Source organism: Sarcophilus harrisii, chromosome 1 (genome assembly GCF_902635505.1).
Source record: "Sarcophilus harrisii chromosome 1, mSarHar1.11, whole genome shotgun sequence".
NCBI lineage: Eukaryota > Metazoa > Chordata > Mammalia > Dasyuromorphia > Dasyuridae > Sarcophilus > Sarcophilus harrisii.
In genome coordinates this window covers 687,050,377-687,070,640 of record NC_045426.1, presented here as the reverse complement: position 1 = coordinate 687,070,640, position 20,264 = coordinate 687,050,377, and the positions used below count along the sequence as shown (strand labels likewise).

Sequence of the window (20,264 nt, the reverse complement as noted above, 5' to 3'; positions counted from 1 at the left end):
ACTAATTGGTGCATCAAGAGTGTTTGTCATTACACAAGTTTGTATGTTAAGGCCTTTTTTTTTTTTTTTTTTTGTAACATTTCACATTCTTGTATAGTGAAGGTGTTTTTGTTTTTGTTTTGTTTTCCCCCTCAGTTCTATCCTGCTAATAATTCATTTCAAGTTTAGGAATAAATTACAGATTTTAAACAAATTTTAAATTGATCAAATTTATATTATACGTGCAAAAAAAAAAAAATCACAAAACTTTGTTTTGGGTAACAAATTGATTTAACTACAGAAACAGATCCATGAACCAGAGTGGTCTTGCCTACATGTAGAAATCTATGATGGACTTTTTTAAAAATTTAAAGACTTTAACTAGATCTCCACATCTAGTTAATGTACTAAGGAGGTGTTAACTCAGCTTTTCTTGTTGAAGCACTGAATTTGGGGGACCCCAAGATTCCCGTTCTCGGTGTTTCCATAAATCTTAAGAAGTAGCAGGTGTTGTTGGAATGTTCATGAAGCTACAAATAAAAAAGCCTTAGGGTTGGAGGGGAGGGGGGGGGGGGATTCCCCTCAGGTAAAAAAAAATGTTCTAAAAATAATGTATCAAAACAACTATGACCTGTGTATAGATAGGATCTAAGATAATCCACGGAATCCATTTAAGTTGGTAAAATCTTGCCTGCTCTTTGATCTACTGCTGATAAGCTTCATCTTGTTTATGGTATGTAAACTGTAAACTTTGGGAATTTCTTTGCTGATATTTAATATCCCGTGGAGAAGCGGGACCTGTGAAAGGGTACTTCAGACTGCTCCCTGTACTCTACCTCCCAATCTTTTAGCTTGATAAATGCTCGACTGTGGTCTGTTTTGCAGCTGTCAGGGAAAGATCTTAGCATTTCCAAGAAACAGATTGCTTCCCGCCCTTACCTTTTAAAAGCAAGGGTAACCACCAAAGAGCCATTCCCAGGAAGGAAACTTGGAAGACATTAGGACAGAGGAGCGAGGAGCAGAGAGCCTTATGTGCTCCTAATGTGCTCTGTGGACATATCAGTAGTGAGGTCCAGCTGCTTCAACACTGAGGCAAACAAGCTTAGATAAGCCTCGTGTGGCACTTAGAGGACTTGGTGGTACAGATAGATAGATGGTTTGGGACAGAGATGTCAAAGATGGAAGCTGGGTGGAATTTAGAAGGGAGTAGATCACAGCACTTGTTTTCCTCTCTCTGCCTCTGTTCCACCATAGCAAGAAGAGACCAGGTCTAAAACATGCAAAAATGACAGGCCTCCAGGAACTAATAATCTGTAGAAAGGGACTTCTCTGAAGGTGGCAGCCACACTCCACTTAGAATTCTGATGTTCACTAACTCTGACAATCTCAAAAAAGGATTGACCACCACCAAGACCCCTACTCACAGGATAGGAGCAGCACACCATTGCTGGATGAAGTGCTAGTATAATTGCAGAGATGGCCACCAGTCACAGATTGTTTTCTGAACAGAGTTCTTACAGGGATCACAGGAGAAGGGCAGTTTAGATCACAGGATGCTGTATAATTTAGATCAATTTAAGATTTTTGCCAAAGCATTTCAAAAGAGGTAGAAACTGACCTTATTTATTCACATCAGCCTTATAGGAACCCCTTAAGCTGTTTTTCTCAATAAAACTAGGAGAAATAGAGCAAAGTCAATTCACAAAGATCCAGGCTGGCCAATGGGCAGAATAAAATGTACACTTTTAATAGGAACAAATAGAAGTCATTCAACTTCAATACATCATGGGAATTGCTAGATAACAGTCTGAAAGATCTGGAGCTTTTTAGTGGCCTTGAAAGCTTAACAAATTCCACAGTGTGATGACTACATTGAGAAGCACAATGTCCAAGTCCTGCAGGAACCGGTCAGACCACATCTGGAATACCGAGTTCAACCCTAAGCACCATGTGATAGAAAAGCTGTGAGTTGCAGTGAAGAACTTTGAAATCAAGTTGCATGAGAAGTAGAGATGTGCTGAGCCTCTGGGCTGAGAACAGCCTTCAAGAACCTGAAGAGCTGTCACATGGAAGATGGATTCAGTTAATGTTTGACCTCACAGGGCAAAGTGAGGGGCAGATGGAAGTTACTAAAGGGCAAACTTAAATCTCTTAAATAAGAAGACCCTTGTAATTAGAATGGTTGAGATGAGATTGATAGGCTTCCTCTGGAGCTGGTGGGATCTCATTGGAGAGTTTTAAATAAAGGTTAAGTTGCTCACTGGGTATATTGTATAAAGAATTATTTACAATTGCTGTTGAAGGGAACCCTTATGGAACAAAATAGTTTCCAAACTAACATTCAAGGAGCTGCAAATGGCACCATGTACAAAGGGCATGTCAGCAGGACCCCAGTTTTGTCATCTACATACAGATAGAGGGAACTCTCCACTACCAACATTGCAGTCTAAGTCTCGGTTTACCATTTTCATTTCACAAACAAAAAGCTGATGTAGACAGGCTTGACCATGCCGCACATCAAAGCAGCTGCTGATAAGGTGGGGTTATCCAATAGTGGGTACTGAAAAATGGCTTATGATGGAAACAAGTGCCATGCATCTCTACATGATGTCTCCAAAGAACACTGCTGCAAGCACGAGAAGTAGAGAGATTGTAGAGACCAGAGCCTCAGCTCAGAAAGTAAGGCTTGTTCATGGTCACTGGCCTAGGAAGTCATAGTGACCCAGATTTCCTAACGAATTCAGCACTGATAACCTACCTCTGGCAAAGTTCCAGATTAAAGAGATCAACTGATTCTCTGAAAGGAACAATCAATTCCCCCTAAGTTTGAGGCTGGATGGAGCTCTCCAGCTCTATTGAATGATAGCTACCCGAGTCTGTCTAACCTCAAGACACTGGTTTTGTTAAGCCCCATGTTAACTGGACCCATCTTAATTAAATGAGGCTACTTGTTTTATTGAAACCATTCATTAAGAAATGTTTGAGGTTCCCTCTCCCCATCTAATAGAGAAATGAACCAAATGCTGAGCAGACATTTTGCCTCCCATCCAAATGAGGACTCTACTCAGCCTCCTTGATAGATGGCCTCATCCCTTCCAGCTCCATCTAAGCCTAGAAGAGTCATCTGTTACTAGGAACTAGAGGCTATTCCTGTTTTCAATGGTACTTGCTCTCATGACATGGTCAATGAGTCTGCCCTCCAAACCAGTTCTTTCCCACTCCCTAGAACAGAAACCCTCAAAGGCTTGTGGTGTTGTCTTTTGTACAATTGTTTATACAAACTCAACAAAGGTAAAAATTCATTGGGAAGGGCTATGAAAACACCACCTTACAACAATGGCACTTACGAATGCATAATTGTACAATAAGGAAGGAAGCATGGCAGAAAACCTGAACCAAGAACTCAACTCACATTGCAAAGGAAAGGAGAAAAAGAGACTATGTTTGACCATTTATTCTGTGGCTTGACTCACTGTATAAATTAGGTCTATAGAATAACAAGAGCTCATGCTGGAGCAAAAACCTCCTATGTGCAAAAGCTGAAATCGGAATTGGAAAATTTTGAGGGAAAAAGGTGAATTCTATACAGAGAAAACTTGGCCAAATGTCTGTCTTCAACTATAATTGACACCGTTTTCCCACAACATGCTTATGTCACTTCTGAAGGATACAAGCAGGATATAAACTCCCATTCAAACATGCTTTTAAATTGAAAGTGTGAGCCTGCTTGGTCAGACCTGGACACATCTGCTGATGGAGTATTATCTATGAAGTATAGGTGAAGTTCTCTCCTACCTTAAGTAAACCATAAATGTTGGCAATCCCAAACCAAAATCAAAAACGAAAAACAACACTGGTGTGCATTCAAATGTTGCATAAATAACCTTTAAACAATTTGTACAAAAATAGTTCTGCATCATGTATCATGTAACAAAAACAAAACAAAACAAAGGATGGGTCGAGGTGGCAGAAATGCAGCTTGTGGTCCGTTGGAAAGATACTAAAAACTTGGCAGGGGGAAGGGGGTCACCATGGGAAAAAGAGGAGTAGAAATTAAAAAAATGTACACTTCCAAGCTCATGCTCCGGTAATTTAAATAATATCTCAACAGTCTGTCCTTCCCTCCCTCCCCCCAACCCCCCGCCCCCCAGCTGTGAATATCTCTTAGGAATCATCACAGAAGCCAGGGAGTGCAGAGTGCCCCGGCTGGCCATGCGTGCGTTGGGCGTTCACAAGGTGGGAGGTGAACTCGGTCCTTTCCGGGATCAATCGATCATTAGGGCTTGTAAAACGGGATCTTTGCTCTTGTCTGCGAGTCCAGTTCCAAGTGTAAAATAAAATCCCCATGTATTCTGAAATGAAAGTCATTTTCCCCCTCTCCTTCCCCCCTCCCCAGCCCGCTATTTACACACCTGTCCTTGGACTAACTCAGTTTCTGTAGGAGTTTTTCTTCCACTTGCCCAAACTGGACGCTCACCGACATCTCGGCTATGAACTGCTCACAGCCTTCCTTGGTCACCTGTTTACAGTACCTTAGGTCAATCTGACAGATATTTCCACAACGTTTAAAGAAGGACAGGCACTGGTCAGTAACCTTATTGCAGTCTGCAGGGAAGAGAAAAGAGAAAAAGCACCATCGGTATTGTCCAGCACCCTGACACCCATTAAGGCAGGCCCGAGGCTCTGGTCATTGGCGGCGGGAGATGGCTAAGCGCCTTTCCGGCACAAACAACTGGGGGATCGATCGGATTCGCAGGTGGCCAACAAGAGCCTTGACTGAGAACCAAAAGGAGTGGACCTCCGAGGTCGTCACGGTCAACCTCCTCCCTTGATAAGATGTGGGACTGAGGCCCAGATGGATGAAAGTAGCTGTCTACTAAGGACTCCAGGTAGATCCTGATCTTGCTGTTTCCCATAAAAGATCTCAGAAACTTAGGAACTGCTGAGAAAAAAGCTCAAGGCCCAGGACATAATGAGTTACTCTAGATCAGAGGTGTCCAATGCCAGGAGTGAGCAGCTCAACCAGATTAAAACATTAAAACTTGGCAAACATTTTATGAAATAAAAATACAAAAGAACATGGAGCCTTCTGTGCAGATTAGTGTCCTCCTTTGTATTTGGGTCTGACCCTGCTGTCCTCAATCACACTCCATCAACATCCACTCTGACCCTGATGGCCCAAGATGCTCTGGCTCAGTTTTGATGCTGGGAAGCAGCCAAGCAGTGGGGCAAAACAATAAGACTGGGAAAAAAGGGTCTGGGTTGGGCCCCCAAGCTTTGCTGGTGACTGTCCAGGTGACCCTGGGCCAGTCCCTGCCGCCCCCACCCCCAGCCCCCCTTGTGCTCCTGAAATGGATAACCTGCTTAAAACCCAGGAAACCAGCTGACTCTGCCCCATGTGCAGATGTCATATGGGGAGTGGGGGGCACTCATGACAATAGCAGGGGAGGACCTGAAACAGCCAAGCCTGAGAGTTCTCATGAAGCCGTCACGCGGGTGGCCTCTGCCCCCTCCCTAAACCAAGGCTCCCCCGTGGTGGGCGCTGCCTTGATCGCCACAGGTCTGACAGGGCCATGGGGGAGCCCAGCCCGAGGACGTTCCTCATCTCAGGGGACAGATAGAAATCCCAGTCACAGAGGAGAGGCTGAGGGCTTAGGGCAGACCTTGGAAAGCTTCTTTCCAACTCACTGAATCCCTTGTTGTCCACAGGGAAACAAAAGAATCAAAAAGGTGGCTACAAGTATCACAGGCCAGAGCTGGGTGGAGGATGGATCAGCTTCCAGAGGCCAACAAGTGGCTGCAGAGCTTGCCACCCTGCGGCCACCTCATGGCCCTGAGCTCGGTAACCTTGGCATCACGGTCAGGCTCAGAGGTGTGGGGACAGGACTAGGACAGCCCAGGGGAGGCTCAGAGAGGCCAGATGCAGCCCAGAGCAGGGAGCTAGGAGCCTGGAAAGTCCTGTGGCCCTGATGTGCGGCAGACCCCCTGAAGGGACGGAGACACTGAAGCCAGGGAAGGAAAATGGGGGAGGGTGGGCCCTCTGCAGCCCATCCCAAGGACTCTCAGGCCAGACCCTGCCAGGGGCTGGAGACATCCACCCGGCACCTGGGATCCAGTCCAGGTTAACAGACCCAAAGAACGATGATGCAGCCCCTCACCCTCAGAGCTCTTCCTCATCAGTCACAGAAGAAGCCCGGCCCGTGGGTGACAAAAGGGTGCCAAGGACAGGGCTCAGGTCATGATGGGTGGGCAGGAGGCGAGGAGGCGAGGAGGCTCCTCGGGGCCATCAACGTGGCAGACGGAGCAAGCAAAGAGGGCTCTGAGCATCTCGGGACACGAGGTTTGGGGGAGCCAGACTGAGCCCAACCTCCACAACTCAAGAAGACAACACCAGGGTTATCCAAGAGAGAGTGAAGATGAGGGAGAGCTGAGCTCCATCATGTCCAAGGGACTTTCAGGGCTTCAAGTCAGAGAAACCGAGACGGGTGCAAAAAGGGACCCGAGGAAGAAAGCCAGAGCTTGCTGTGTGAGCGACAGCTGTGCCGACCAGCACAGCCACAGAGACAAGATGTGCTAGGGCCTCCCTTGGGGATGCCCTTGCCCTCTCCCACAAAGCGGGCCCTGGGGGAGTAGGGTGGGGGTAAACCCCAAAGGGAGGGCAGCCAGAAACCACAGACACTTTCTCCCCAGGAAAGGAGCCGAGCCTCCCATGAGGCTCCCAAATTAGCTGAAGCCTCAAGGCAAGGGGCTCCCCTGGGTCCGGGCGCCCACTCCTCCTCCACAAGCCACTGGCCAGGTCAGGCGGGCCCTCACCTGATAAGTTAATTTCTGTTAAGGAATCCCTGGTGGTCGTCCCTACTGCCGTCAGCAGGTTGATGGACTGGTCGGTGACGTGGTTACAGTAACTGAGATGCAGTTTGGAGAGCAGGGGCATGTGGCGGATGATGAGCCGCAGGGAAGCGTCCGTGATGTCCAGCCCAGCGAGGCGCAGTTCCACAATGTTACGGAGCTTGCTCCTATTGTCGATCTGGCCTGGGGAGGGGGGGGAGAACAGGCTGCAGGTTAAAATCAAGTAAAGAGAGAGAAGGGAAGCCAGAGAGAGCGAGCAAGCGTGTGTGTGTGGGGGGGGGGTGGAAAAGAAAGAGAAAAGGAAAAAGAGAGAGCTACAGAGATTGGGGTGGGGGTTGGAATGGAAGAAAGAGGGAGAGGGGCGTGAGGGAGAGAAGGAAGGCCCGAATGAGAGAGAGCAAGCCTGTATGCTGGTGGAGTGCTCTGTGAAATGGGAGAAGGGCCAGGGCATAGGTGGGTTGGAGGCTGGAGGCCATGACCCCCCAAAGCCCCGATCTGGGTGACATCCCAGCTGCCAAGCTCAGCAGCCTCCAGGGATGGGAGGGCAGAGCTGCCCTGATCCCAGGGACACTTGGCCCAGAACAGATGTGAAGGGAAGAAGCAGGGAAAGGGTCTAAACCCGACAGGAGCCTGCCCCGATTCAGCCGTGTTCCTCAGCCAGAGCAAGCCCGCCTGTACCATGGATGGTAAGGGCTCCCAGGGCGGCAGGCAGGTAAGGGCTCCCAGGGTGGCACGCCTGCGTGCTCCAAACAAAAGAGGCCTTTTGAAGCCGACACCCCCGTTACATGAATAGAGAAGCCATGTTTGCCTCCGAGCCTCGCCCGGGCCTGGCCTTGGGAGTGTTACAGATGCTTGGACAGAATGGGAAGGGCCGGCCCGGAAGCAGCCGCCCCAGACTCCCTCGGCCCTCGTGGCCTCTGGCGCCTCTCGTGGACCTGAAGGCAAGGGCCCGACCCCGAGCCCCCAGGTTAGAGTGCCCTGCCCAGAGCCCGGCCTGGGCAATGGCAACAACAGATGAACAAAGTGGAGAGAAGTGGGGGCGCTGCCCAGCCGGGGCCAACCTGAAAGGAGGGAATGGAGGGCCAGCGGCCAGTGGGGCACTCAGGGCAGGGGGCGCTACCTGCAGGGCAGGTCAAGGGCCGATTCTCTCTCTACAAGAGAAGACTCGGCGAGAGGGCATTTGAGGGAGTGGAAATCTGAAAAAGTGACTGGTGAATAAAACCTGTCAGCAAAACCTCTAAAAACGGGGATGAAATCAGTGCTGAGCTGAGCGTGAGGAGCTCCGAGGTTTTGTCGGCAGAGGTGGCTCTCCAGGGCAGGGGGGGCGGGGGATGGTGGCCCAGCACAGTGTCCCAGCCTCCCGCCCGGGGCCTTCCCCACTTCCCACCTTGTGTGTCTCCTGCATTTACCTATTTACAGGTCCATGTCTCCACCACCGGAGGATGAACTCCTCGCACTGGGCCCGGCACAACCCAGGCACTTAAATCAACGCTTACTGGCTTCCTGCCCCCGGCTTCCCTCCCTGGCCCCGACAAGGGTGCCTGTGGGCCCCCATACCTGGTCGGTTGTCTGTGGGGGGGGACAAAAGGTCCCGCATCTGGGCGTCCTTGAGTCCTTCCACCCACTGCACGTCCAGTGTTCGCAGCAGAGGACAGCTGGAGCTGCACAGGGCAGAGACCGCGATCCAGGAGCAGCCGGACAGCAGCAGGTCCCGGAGCCCTGCAGAGGAACACGCAAACGTGCAGGCAGGTGGTCAGTCCCGCATTGGCTCTGCCGGGGAAAGGGCCCCCGCCCCAGGCTCCATGGGAGAAGCTCTGCCAGCTCCCCCCCAGCCCTACCCTGGGCTCTACCGGGGAAGCCCTCTCCCCATCATCTGCTGCCCCCCCCCCCTCCAGGCCCACCCTGGGCTCCATAGGGGAAGGGTCTCCAGAAGCAGACCCACACTCACCAGGCAGCCTGTTGATAAGCCAGCTGAGTTGCTTCTTGGAGATGTTGGTCCAGCTGAGGTCCAGGGTAATGGGCTGTCGGCGGATGATCCCACTGAGCATCAGTGGGGTGATGGATTTGCAGTGGTTCAAGTCAATTTTGGTCCATAACCGCTTATCACAGCACCTGTGACCAAGGCCCCCAGAGAGGTGAGAAGTGGCCCCATTCCCCAACTGCCCCCGCCCTCCCCGTCAGCCTCCAGTCCCACGGGTCTCCCCCTGGAGAGCATCAACATGGATGGGAAAAGCCTCATCCTTATTTTAACTGATACCCAAGTTTAGCGCTTCCTTTGCTGCTGACCAGAAGCAGAAAGCTCCCCCAGGGGGCTGGACACCCTGAAAGGGGGGACACCGCTTGCCTGTAATTCTCCCGAGCGCCCTCCCAGCTCCCTGGAGCCCCAGATGCCCTGATTCTAAGCCCCCCTGGAGTGCCGCGTGCTCCTCCCCCCTCCTCACCAGCGGTTCCAGGTCTTGCAGACCCGCATGCAGACACAGAGGTCACTGTGGCTGAGGTAGCTGAACACGGCCATCCAGACTTCCCGCTGCATGACGGGCGGGCCCCATCCAGGGGGCAGGGTTCTGGGGGTGAGGGCCGGGGCATGACGGGGCCGCCCATCTGGATGCACTTGGGTGGGGACAGGGAGGGCGGGGCCCGGATGGGGGGTTTGGTGGGCACCAGAGGGTGCCGGGAGGTGGGGCCCGCGAGGCCCCTTTGCTAAGCGGGGGTCCCCATCGCCACAGCCGCCCTCGCTCCGCCTCCCGCCCATTGATGGGCTGGTGGTTCCGCAGCAGGCTGTTCTCGGCCCCTGGATCTCCTGGTTCAGCTCTTGTCAGCCCTGCCAGCTCCCTTTGTTGGGAGCCGCCGCCCGGGGCGCACTCCTTTTTGTCGGGGCCCCGGGCGCCCGTGGGGCCCCGCAGGGGGAGCTTGGACCTGACTGACGCTTCCTTGTTTTCCCTGCAGGTCTTCCGGCCCTTTAAAGGCCGGGGCTTGGGGCGTCCTCCGGCCCTGCTTTTTCCAGGATCGCCCCACAGGGGGCGGGCCTTAGGGGCAGCCCGCCACGCCCGCCCCCGGTCCCGCGGTGGTCCGACAGCACCACGCTGGGGGCTGTGGGGTGGGGAGGAGACACGAGGGGCCGGATGGGAAAGGGAAAGGGCGAGTTTGGGCCCCTCCCCAGGGCCACCCCGTGGTCCCGGCCGCAGGGGCCGGAACCAAAAGAGCCCCTACCCCCGGGAACCCTCAAACCCACCACTCGGGGGGGCACTGGCCTCAGGAAACGTGGAGGCCCCGGGAGCACAGCCTCACACCACAGGCCACAGGGAATGGGCCGAGAGGCTCCAGGTGCCCCCCAGTGGCCAAGGCAGGAAAAAGGGATCCCAGAGACCTCGGGCCACAACTACCCCTGGCACTGACACTGCTGGAGGTTCTCAAGGGCCCGCACGGCGCTTCCTGTGCTCACCAGGGCCCGGCCCTTCTGGGGGGTGTGGAGGCCGGACCCCACAAGGGGGGAGCGTCCCAACCCCCAGACCGACTCAAAGGGGCCGCCCGAGGGGCCTCTGCTGGCGGGGGGGAGGCCACAAGCCGCAGCCCCCCCCAGCCCCCTTCCCCATCCGCCCGGCCCCATTCAGGGTGGGCCGGACCCCGCCCAGGGAGGGGCCTGAGGGTCACGCCGCCCAGACCTCCCCGGCCCGGCCACGTGGCCCCCCCACCCGGGTTGGTTTTAACCCTGGGCTTTCCCCGCCCCTCAGATGAACCCTCCGGATTCCCCCGGGAGGATGGCGCCACGGGCAACTTCGGCGTGCTCCCTGACTTGCGCCGGCGCCCCCGGACTCCCCTCCGCCGTCCAGCTTTCCTTGTTGTCCCGGTTCATCTTCTGCTCCTTCAGCAGCGAGCCGGGCAGGTTCGAGGCGTACTTGAACCCGGGGCCGCGCTTTTGCTTGTACGCCAAGAAGAGAAAAACACAAACAACCTTTATCTTTGACGGGAGGGGGGCCCCCCGCAACCCCCAGCCGACCCTCCTGGCTGCGCCCCCCGGCTGGGCCCACACTATTTCCCAGTCTTGCCGGCATGATTGCACTTGGGACACTCCCAGCAGTTGGGAAGCTCATCGTTGACCACGCCGTCTGACTCCTTCACCTGTGAAGAGGAGCCGTGCTGAGAAGTGAGCCCCCTCCAGGCTCCCACCTTGTCCGGGCCCAGGGGCAGCCTCGTCCCCCCGTCCCCTGGGCTGCCTCACCCTTTCTATCCCCCTCTGTCCCTGGGGCAGCCTCATCGTCCCCCGTCCCCCTTTGTCCATTCCCCCCGTCCCTGGGGCCACCTCCCCAGCAGCCCTCTCCCCTCACCACCCTCCTGCACTAAGGCCCAGGCGGGTGCCAGACAAAACCAGGCCCCTGCTGGGCCAAAGCCGCCATTTTCCTCCCAAAAAAGTTGCCCGCGGGCAGAGGCGGGCGGCAGCCAGTGTCTAGGCCAAGGAATAGGCGGGATGAAGTCATCCCGCCCCTGGGGCCCAGGTTCTGTTCAGGAGCCGCCAGGGCAGTGCCGGTTCCCCTGGCAAAAGTCTCGAGGGGACCTGGGCAACCTCTGGGGTCCCTGGAGGAACCAAGCAACTGGAGGCAGCGGCCAAGAGCTCCAGAAGGCTCCGGGTAAGGGAGCAAATGCCAGCTCAGGGCCGCGGGCAGGCTCCCACCGGCCTTCTCTCCCCTCCTCCCCCAGCCTGGGAGCAAGCCCCGAGAGCAAAGGGCCAGAAGGGGGGGAGGGATCAGTCAGCCCCCGGCCCCCCTGGGCCGCTCTCCCTCTGCCTCCCACTCCGTCCCAAGAGGTGCCGCAGTGGGCGCGGGCTGTGACAGGCCTGATCCTGGGACCGAGCCCAGCCAGAGACTTTCCGGGCCGGGCCCAGGGAACGGCGCCCGGCGGCTGCGCTAACTCGGCCCTGGCCCCCGTGAGGGCGGGGCCAGCGTTAGGCTCACCTTAAGGCATCCGGGGTGGATGATTTCGTTGCAAATAGAGCACTCCATGAGCATGAGGTTAAACTTGGCCTCCTCTTCCTCCACCGTGTCTTCCTTCCCCGCCTCGCCGCACACCAGGCACACAGCGGTGTGGGGCAGCACTGGCTGCGACCCGAGGGGAGAGAGCACAGTCAGAAGCGTCCCTGTGACCCCCCGACTGCGGCCCTCCTGCAGCCCCCCCAGGAGAGCCCGAGGGAAAGCACGGCCCCGCAGCGGAGGCCACAATGCCCCGAGTGAGGGGGTGGGCCTGGGGCTCTGGACGGGCTTCTCAGAGGAGGCAACGTGACAACGAGCTGGGCCCCCCAGGACCCTGAAAGGACCCAATGAAGGGAGGATGGGAATGTGCTTGTGAAGGGAGAGCAGAGGAGAGGGAAGGGGAAGGAAGGGCCGCTGAGCCAGCGGCTCTCCGGCCTCGGGTCCCAGGGGAGGAGGGACCGGAGAGAACCAAGGCAGAACCAGGAGTACCCGCCGGTCAGAGCCACAGGGGCAGCACCACGGCCAGAGACAGGAGGGCCCCTGACATCCAATGGGGAGGGGACCCCTTCGTGGGCCCTCCAAGTCTCAGCTGGGCAGGGGGACAGGAGGCGGAAATGCAGACCCAGGAGCACCAGAGGGAGAGCCCAACACACGCCTTCTACAGGTGGGCGAGCCAGGGCTCGGAGAGCTCAGGAGCCCTGCCCAGCACCCCCCGGGGCCTGCAGGAAGGTAGACAAGCGGCTCTGCCACGAGGCCTGGGAGCCCCCTGCCCATCCAGGCAAGAGTGGCCGGACAGCCCGGGGGCTGGAGCAGGAGCTCAAAACTGGGCTCAGATGCTTCCTGGCCGTAAATATGGCCTTTGCCAAGGCACTCAACCTGTTTGCCTTAATCCTCCCCCATAACTTTGCAAGGAAAACCCCACGAGGGTGGCTCCACAGGGTCACGAGGAACTACAATCACCTGCCCTCCTGAACAACAACAGCCGACCGTGGGACAGACAAAGCCCGAAGCCGGGACAGACAAAGCCCGAAGCCGGGGCAGAGTGGCCAGTCCCTGCTCCCCCTGCACTGGGTCTGTCTCGGGGCCCTGCTGCTGCTGGGCCACGTCCGGACATATGGACTCCCCATCACCCAGACACACAGACTTCCAGATACATGGGCTCCCGGACACACAGACCCCCCGACACATGGACTCCCCATCTCCCTCCTGCACCGGCTGCAGCGGGCTCTGGATCGGGGACAGCCCAGCCTGTCGGCCATCACCCCGCATCCGGGTGCGATCTGTGCCAGACGCCAGGCCAGCCCCGCCCTCTCAGGCCATCAATCACCCTTATCTCCTGCAGGAGTCCCCGGGGAGCAGAGCCCCGACCTTCCACCAAGACCTTTCCCTTTGAAAGCAGGAAAGCAAAGACCTAAAACTCCCCCTTAGCCCCACTGTAAGATGCCGGCAGCCAGGTCACAGACAGGACACGCGGCTGCCGGAGTAGCCACAGCGCAGCCTCTGAGCTGGATGGGAAGGGGCTTGAAAGTGCTCTGTAAAGACCAACCTTGGAGAACACAACGATTTTAGTTTTTGCAGGGAGTGGGGGAGGCTTGTTCCCCAGGGCAGATGAGCCCCTCCCCTGGTTCTGGCCAGCCCCCATTTTCTGGAAGATCCCAAGAGAAGCTTCATGACCGTCCCCTTGGGGCCTTCTCTTCCCATCAGGTGGCATTTTCCCACCTTTTTTCCTCCTCCAGGTCTTGCAGCAACCTCCCAGCATGGGGCCGTGCAGGGCTGAAATCCTGGAGGAGGGCGTCAGGGGCTGGGAGAGGGCCACTTGCGGCCAGGGAGCAGGAATTGATAATGACGTGAAGTCAGAGGCGGGCGTCCCGTGAGCCACACAAGGACACCTGGGCCGCTGGGCAGGTTCCTGGGCAGGTCCCTGCGAGATAGAATGAGCCATGGACAGCCCCAGAGCCTCAGGATGGGGCCTGGTCAGCGTGGAGCCTCCGGGAGCCCCAGCGTCCAGCTCAGCGCCCGGATTGTGGCAGGTGCCAGAGGAGGCTTTGCTGTTGGCCAATTACAGCAAGGATGGGGCACAGGACGAGACGCTTAGAATCGAGCAAGCCGGTCTTTAGGTGGCCCTCACACCGGTGGACAGACTGGACGTCCCTCTGGCTTGGGCCAGCACGGCCTCGAGACCCAGGGGTCTCCTCCTGGCCTCGCCGAGGCCTCCGAGGGAGACCTTGGAAGCGGACTTGAAGGCCAGCCTTCACTTGCTATGTGACCCTAGGCAAAAAACTTCACCCTGTTTGCCTTATTTTCCTTGTCTGTAAAATAAGCTGACAAAGGAAATGACAAGCTACTCTAGTATTTTTGCCAAGAAAACCCTAAATGGGGTCACAAAAAATCTGACCCAGCTAAGCCCTCATGCACACAGGGGTCCCGCGGGGGTCTTGGCCCATTGCAGAAGGGAGCCCTGGCCCAGACAAATCCTGCCCCCCAGCCCTGGACCCGTGGGCACTTACCGCGATGCACTGTCTCATGATACACGACTGCTTCATGCGCCCGGGCCCCCCAAACTTCTTCATGTCCTTGCAGAAGTGACACTCGCCACACTCGGTCCGCAGGCAGGCCTCGCACTTGCGGCATCTCGTCCGTCGCCGGCGTGCCCCTGCTGTCGTCCGGTTGGCGGCCAACTTCACTGCCGAGGCTGGGCCCAGCTTCCCCTTGGGCCGACCCACTGCACGGTTCTGCAAGATGCCAAAAAACGTGCCCGGGTGAGGGGCCACCCCAAGAAGGGCCTGCGGCGGCCTCAGTACGGGGACAGCCCCCGGCTGAGAAGGACTGCACGGCACCCCGGCTTCCCCGAGACAGAAATGGGGAAATCTGCGGCCCATGAGTAGGGAGTTTGCTCCCGGGGGCCTTGATCCCCAGTCCCATCACAGACAATGGGACCCAAAGCTCTCTCTGACCAAGCTGTGCTCCTTTGCTCAAAGTCTATTAAAAACCCCAAACGAAAAGGCCTCCAAACACTGGGGACGGTGCAGAACCATGGAAAGAGGAGCAAGTTTGGAGTCAAGCTCAAATAGGGGTTCAGGGGAACCCGAGTTTGGGCCGCCCTCCATGAGCCATGTAAATCTGAGTCACCCCTGAAGTGGGAACCGCAGCCCCAGGGGCAGGGGCTGCCCCAGCTCGTGTGGGGACTGGGGAATAAGACCGAAAGCACCGGGCAAGCCTCTCGGCTTCCCAGAGTGCCAGGGGCACCGAACTTTCTAGGCCAGAGCAGCCTCCGTGGCTCCAGAGCCGGGCTTCCCAAGGGCAGGGAAGGGGACCAACTTCGTGCCCCCCGAGAGGCTCCGTGGTCGGCTCAGGGTCTCCCGGCTACTAATGTCTGAGGCAGGATCGGCCTGATGGATGTCTTCCTGCCTCGGAGATGAAGGGCCGGCCCCTCAGCCTCCACTGCTCTTCAGGCTCTAAATCGAGGAGCCCATAAATCTCTCCTGAGCAGCAGGCAGAGCTCCCCGGCAGGGCGGGAAAAGTAACCGGTCTGCTCCCCTTCCTGGGCCAGGGGCTGGAAGCACCCGGGACTCAGAAGCCACTTTCTGGCCCAATCTCTCCAGCCTCCTGAAAGCCTTCCTATTAACCCCAGGACCCTCCTGGGGGGGGGAAGGCGTCTGCCGCGATTCCATTCATTCTTCTAGGACTCAAGGGAGTCCCACCCCTTCCCAGGAAACCACCCACCCCGTCTCTGTCCCAACACCCTCGGCCAGAAGGGGCCCTCTCACTGTGGGGGCCCCAACCCCCAGGAGAACAGCCTGGCAGCGGACAGAGCCGAGGCTCAGCACAGGCCGGGGCCCTATCACAGGAGAGTGGGAATACCCAGGGCAAACCCTGCCCCTGTGCAGGAAACGGGCAAGACCCCGAGACCCCGCGGGCCAGGCCGGGCCCCTCCTCAGCAGGATTAGAGTTCTCTGAGCCCCCCGCCCTCCAGCCGAGCCCCCCGCGCTCCAGCCTGGTGATGGCCGCTCTTGCCGACGACTCCCCCCAAGCATTTAAAAGCGCACCATTTCCTTAGGAGAAACGCTCCATCACTTGTGACAGGGTCAGTGCCTGCTGAGATGTGACTGAAATTCCTGTGACCACGAGCCCCCCAATGTGAGTGTGAAGTTGGGTAATGGTGTCGGCTGTGTGGCCAGAGCTGCTGCCCCGGTGAAGCTTCAGGGCCCCTCCCCCACAACTCTCCAGCCAGCCCTCCCCCACCCTTGCCTCTCTCCTCCTCTCTGCTGCCCAAAGCCCCCCCTTCCCAGGCCCAGTTGCCCATCACAGCTGGGCTCCCTCCCCCCAGCTCCTGCCTGGAGCTGTTTGTGGGTGGGCATGGAGAGCACTTGGGAGAAGGGTGTAAAAGGCCTCGCCTGGGCCCTCCAAGACCACCTCAGCCCCTCCCCAGTCAGGAGCTTACTACAAAGAAGGGAAGGCACAGCTGCCTGTGGAGAAGCAGCAACTGCCCAACAAGATGGCCTGGGGCCAAGGCAAGGGAGCCCTGCTGAGGCCGCCGCCAGCACGGGATAGTTGCCCGAAGGGCACTGAGGTCCTCCCCTGTGCTCCAAAGGCCACAGGACCTACAGAGGCAGACTGGCCTGTCTGATGCCTCCATTTTGCAGATGGGGAAACTGAGGCCCAGAGAGGGGAGCTGCCAGGCCTCCACAGACATGCAGCTGAGCCAGCTTCTAACTCAGATCCTTCCTGATTCCTCATCTAGGTTCTAACCGCCGGGTCACCTGCCTCTGCTGTCACAAAAATGCTAGGAAGGGCAGGGGGGCGTTTAGCAGAAAAAGAGAAACCGAGGGTGAGTGAAGCAGTTAGGGGACCCCCCAGGCCTTTAATTTCTAGAAACCCTTCTTTTGGAGGAGCATTTCATTTTTTGGCACTTTCCCAACTCATCCAACCCTCCATCACCCCAAGGCATCCATGGGCAAGGCCCCAGGCTCCTGCTGGGGATAGGCCAGGGCCTGAGGTATAAACCCCCCAAAGCCAGAGAATCTTCCCTCCCTGAGGTGGGAAATGCCCTCACAGACAGGAGAGGGAAAGATGAAGAGCCTCAGAGAGACCCTACAGTTGAGGACACAGAGTCAAACACAGGAGAAGGGAAGTATAAAGTGGATATTGGCCCTAGGCCCCCAGCAGCCCCGTAGTTAACGAGGTGTCTGGGATGGAAATGATGAGAAGAAGCGGCCTAGCCAGCACAGAAGGAAAGAGACCCAAGTGGCCAGGCCAGGGGTGGACGCCAGGCCAGGGATGGACCCGAGACCATCCCCGCTTCCCCCCAATCCAGGAGTCACCCCCCTATTGACTGGTCTGACCGTCATAATCTCTCCAAGACATGGCCAGACCCCCAGACTCCTCACTCCACAGCATCAGGCCCTCTCTTCCAACAACTTCTATTTTCACCAAAAACACAAGTAAAACCCCAAACGGTCAGAAGCTCAGATGTGACCCTCGAGGGACCCTGAAGATAGCAGAGGGCTGCTTCTCTTCCGAGGTTCAGAGATCCGGCCACCTTCTTTTACAATGAAGGGAACAGGCCCGCAGAGGCTGGCCAAGGTCACACTGGCAGAACATGGCAGGGCTGCGATGGAACACCCTGACCCTCAGTCCCCAGCAAATCGGAGCCGGAATCCCTAGTATCACCCAGATGGAAAATCCCTGCATGTGGCTGTTAAAGCCTCCCATGATCCCACTCCACATAACTCACCCCAAGCCCGCACACCGGGCTGCTGCCTCTGCTCTCAAACTCCCCCTCCCACTCAGGGGCTTTTGCACAGGTTAAGTCCCCAAGTGCTCTCAGTCACTAATAATGAGAGAAATGCAAATGAAAGCATCTCTGAGGTAGCTCCCCACACTTATCCCACTGCCCAAGATGACTGAAAGGGAAAAGGACAAATGCTGGTGGGGCTGTGGGGAACAAGGATGGCGCGCCAGCTAGGGCAGCCCCTCCGGGAAGCAGGCTGGAACTCTGGCCCCAAAATGCTATTACGTTGGACGTGCTTTTGGGCCAAATGGTGCTGCTATCTACATCCCCAAAAACCAGAGAAGGGGACGGCTCCTTTTTGTAGCAGCAAAGCCTGAGGGGACACCCAGCAACCGGCAAACGGCCCAACGAGCCACACCACAAACACTTTTAGAAAAATCCACCCTCAGTCTTTGCAAGCCCGAGAGGCAGGAGGCAGGGAGCCAGCGAAGCCTCAGGCCTAGTGCCCACCGGCCCGAGGTGGGAGGGGGCTTGCGACTCTGGAACAATAGTCCCTTCTATGGTTCCCCCGATGAGTCGTGTGCCTGAAGAGCTTTAAGGAGGGGAACAGACTCCTTTCCCCAGCTGGGACAGCTTTAAGGGCAGGATTTTCTTCACATCGAGCCTGAAATCTTCCTTCTGAGGCCGCTCCCCTCGGCCTGGCCCAGGCAGCAGGTGCCTTTCCAGGCAGGGTACATCCCTCTAGATCTCAGGGCCCCCAGGACAGAACTGGGGAATCCCTCATAAACCTAAAGGACACTGGGGCAGAAGGGGAGCAGTGATGGAGTGCCATGGGAAGACAAGAGAGCTAAAAAATGGGATAAGCCCAAGAAGTCTGGGAGCCTCATCTACTCATCGCTTCCTCTTCCAAGGGCCCAGACAGAGCCCTTGGCAGGCTGAGGGAAGGAAAATGGCACCCGCATGCAAGGAACCGAATTTAAATCCCACTTATGCTCTTGGCTGAATCGGGCCATTCCTGCAGACCCATTCCCTCATGGTGGTGGTGGTGGGATTGGATGACTAGCTGCACATTTATGATCCTGTCCAACAGTAGGGTTCTGTTCTATCTCTCAACCCCCCCCCTTCCTTCCCCCCCCCCAAAAAAAAACCTGCCGTACCAGAGACCTTAGTGCACCCATTCTCCATATTACTGGCAAAGAAACTAAGATCTGAGAAGTGGGTTGGCCAGGGTTCAGTGACCCAGGGCTTCCAGTGCCAGAGTCGGGGACTTTGTGTGGGATTGGGGAGGTCCCCCTCCCCGGCAGCTTCCTGCCACCGGGTTCGTCCTCCTGCTCTCCAGGCCCATGGAGCCTCAGCTCATCCACTAGCTCCTATAAACAGGAAGCCCTCTGCTGATGATCCCCTCCCTCACATTACAGCAGAACTGAGACAAAAGCCAAACAAGCCCCCGTCCTCCTGGGCTTCTCGCTCTAAGGGCAGGTGATGAGAAGAGCCAGAGACACAAGTTACACACATGACATGAACGTCGAGGTCGCACAAAGCGGAGCCAGTTCTAAGAAGGAACCAAACTAGTCCAGAAAGAACCGAAGAGGTGAAGGCCCGGGGGTGTCCCCGAGCAGAGGCTGCCTCCAGGGCCTGTGAAGGGGTGCATGACATAGGCTTAGAGAAGTGGGCGGCTTTAAGGGCCAGTCTCAGAGATCACAGGGGGCTTGTGAAGGCTGTGAAGAGGGCAATCAGTCCCTTCTTAACCCAGATCATTGAAAGCCTCCACAAAGCACCCGGGGATCTGCCGTGGAGAAGGGGCACGAAATGCGGGCCATCCCTACTCTGAGAGCTGACATTTAGAGCCCCTCTTACACATCCCGTGGGGGACGCAGGGTAATCACAATCTCATCTTACAGGCCAAAAACTAACAGTTCAGCAAGGAGACTCCTACTTAAACGCCAGTGCCAGGATTCAGATCCCCGTTTCTCCTGCCTTTCTCTTCTTTTCTCTCCCTCCTATCCTTCCTTTAGCTACTGGAGTTAAGTGACTTGCCCAGGATCACACGGCTAATAAGTGCTAAGTGTCTGAGGCTCCAGCTGGCCTTTCTCTAAGCTGACCCAGCGCCATAGAAATAGAAATGGAGTTGGCAGACCAGGCTCCTTGTACAGATGGCGGTCCTTTCCCCACCGCGTGCCGGGTTCCTAGGAACCAGAGGAGATGGGCTCAAGTCTAGTCTCCCTTATCTCCACAGTGTGTCTTCAGGCAACAAGTCCCTTGCTGGATCTTCTTCTCCAGGGATAAAACAAAGAAATCTGGATGGTCTTTCTGGTTCTTTCCAGATCTAAATCTCTAGTCTTTCTAGTACAGCATGCTGATTCTACTCTCCCCCAGTCCCAAACCTCTTTGAGTTAATGAGAACTGCCAATATGTCTGATTAGAGAACTGGACTTTGTGTGAACTTACTAGCTATATGGTCTTGAATAAGTCACCTGGCTTCCATTTCCCTCTGTTTTCCCATCTGTAAAACAGGGTGGTTGTGAGACTCGGATGAGATTGGCACAGTAGCTGGCATACAGTAAAACACTATAAAAATGTTAGCTGTGTGACCCTCAGTTTCCTCATCTATAAAATGGACTTATCTGGTAGAATTCTTGTGAGGATTAAATAAGATAGTAGGTGTAAAAGTCTTAGTAAACTTCAAAATGCGAATTCCTTGAATAAAATTTTAAAATTATTTTAATTTTTTGTTGTTGTTG

The 20,264-nt window shown here is 56.0% G+C and overlaps 1 protein-coding gene across 1 annotated transcript in view; it reads right to left on the bottom strand.

Annotated features, from left to right (window-relative positions):
- Positions 1 to 54: 54 nt before the first annotated feature.
- The window catches only part of KDM2B (lysine demethylase 2B), a 134,078-nt gene continuing 113,868 nt past the window's right edge, over positions 55 to 20,264 (bottom strand). Inside the window, exons 13-23 of the mRNA XM_031948530.1 lie at positions 14,300 to 14,524; positions 11,778 to 11,921; positions 10,861 to 10,947; positions 10,566 to 10,756; positions 10,212 to 10,370; positions 9,553 to 9,918; positions 9,270 to 9,392; positions 8,777 to 8,940; positions 8,386 to 8,547; positions 6,793 to 7,011; positions 55 to 4,584 (exon numbers count right to left, since the gene is read on the bottom strand). Of these exons, the coding sequence (XP_031804390.1) occupies positions 4,403 to 4,584; positions 6,793 to 7,011; positions 8,386 to 8,547; positions 8,777 to 8,940; positions 9,270 to 9,392; positions 9,553 to 9,918; positions 10,212 to 10,370; positions 10,566 to 10,756; positions 10,861 to 10,947; positions 11,778 to 11,921; positions 14,300 to 14,524 (2,022 nt within the window). The 3' untranslated portion in view covers positions 55 to 4,402. The remainder of the gene's footprint in view (positions 4,585 to 6,792; positions 7,012 to 8,385; positions 8,548 to 8,776; positions 8,941 to 9,269; positions 9,393 to 9,552; positions 9,919 to 10,211; positions 10,371 to 10,565; positions 10,757 to 10,860; positions 10,948 to 11,777; positions 11,922 to 14,299; positions 14,525 to 20,264) is intronic.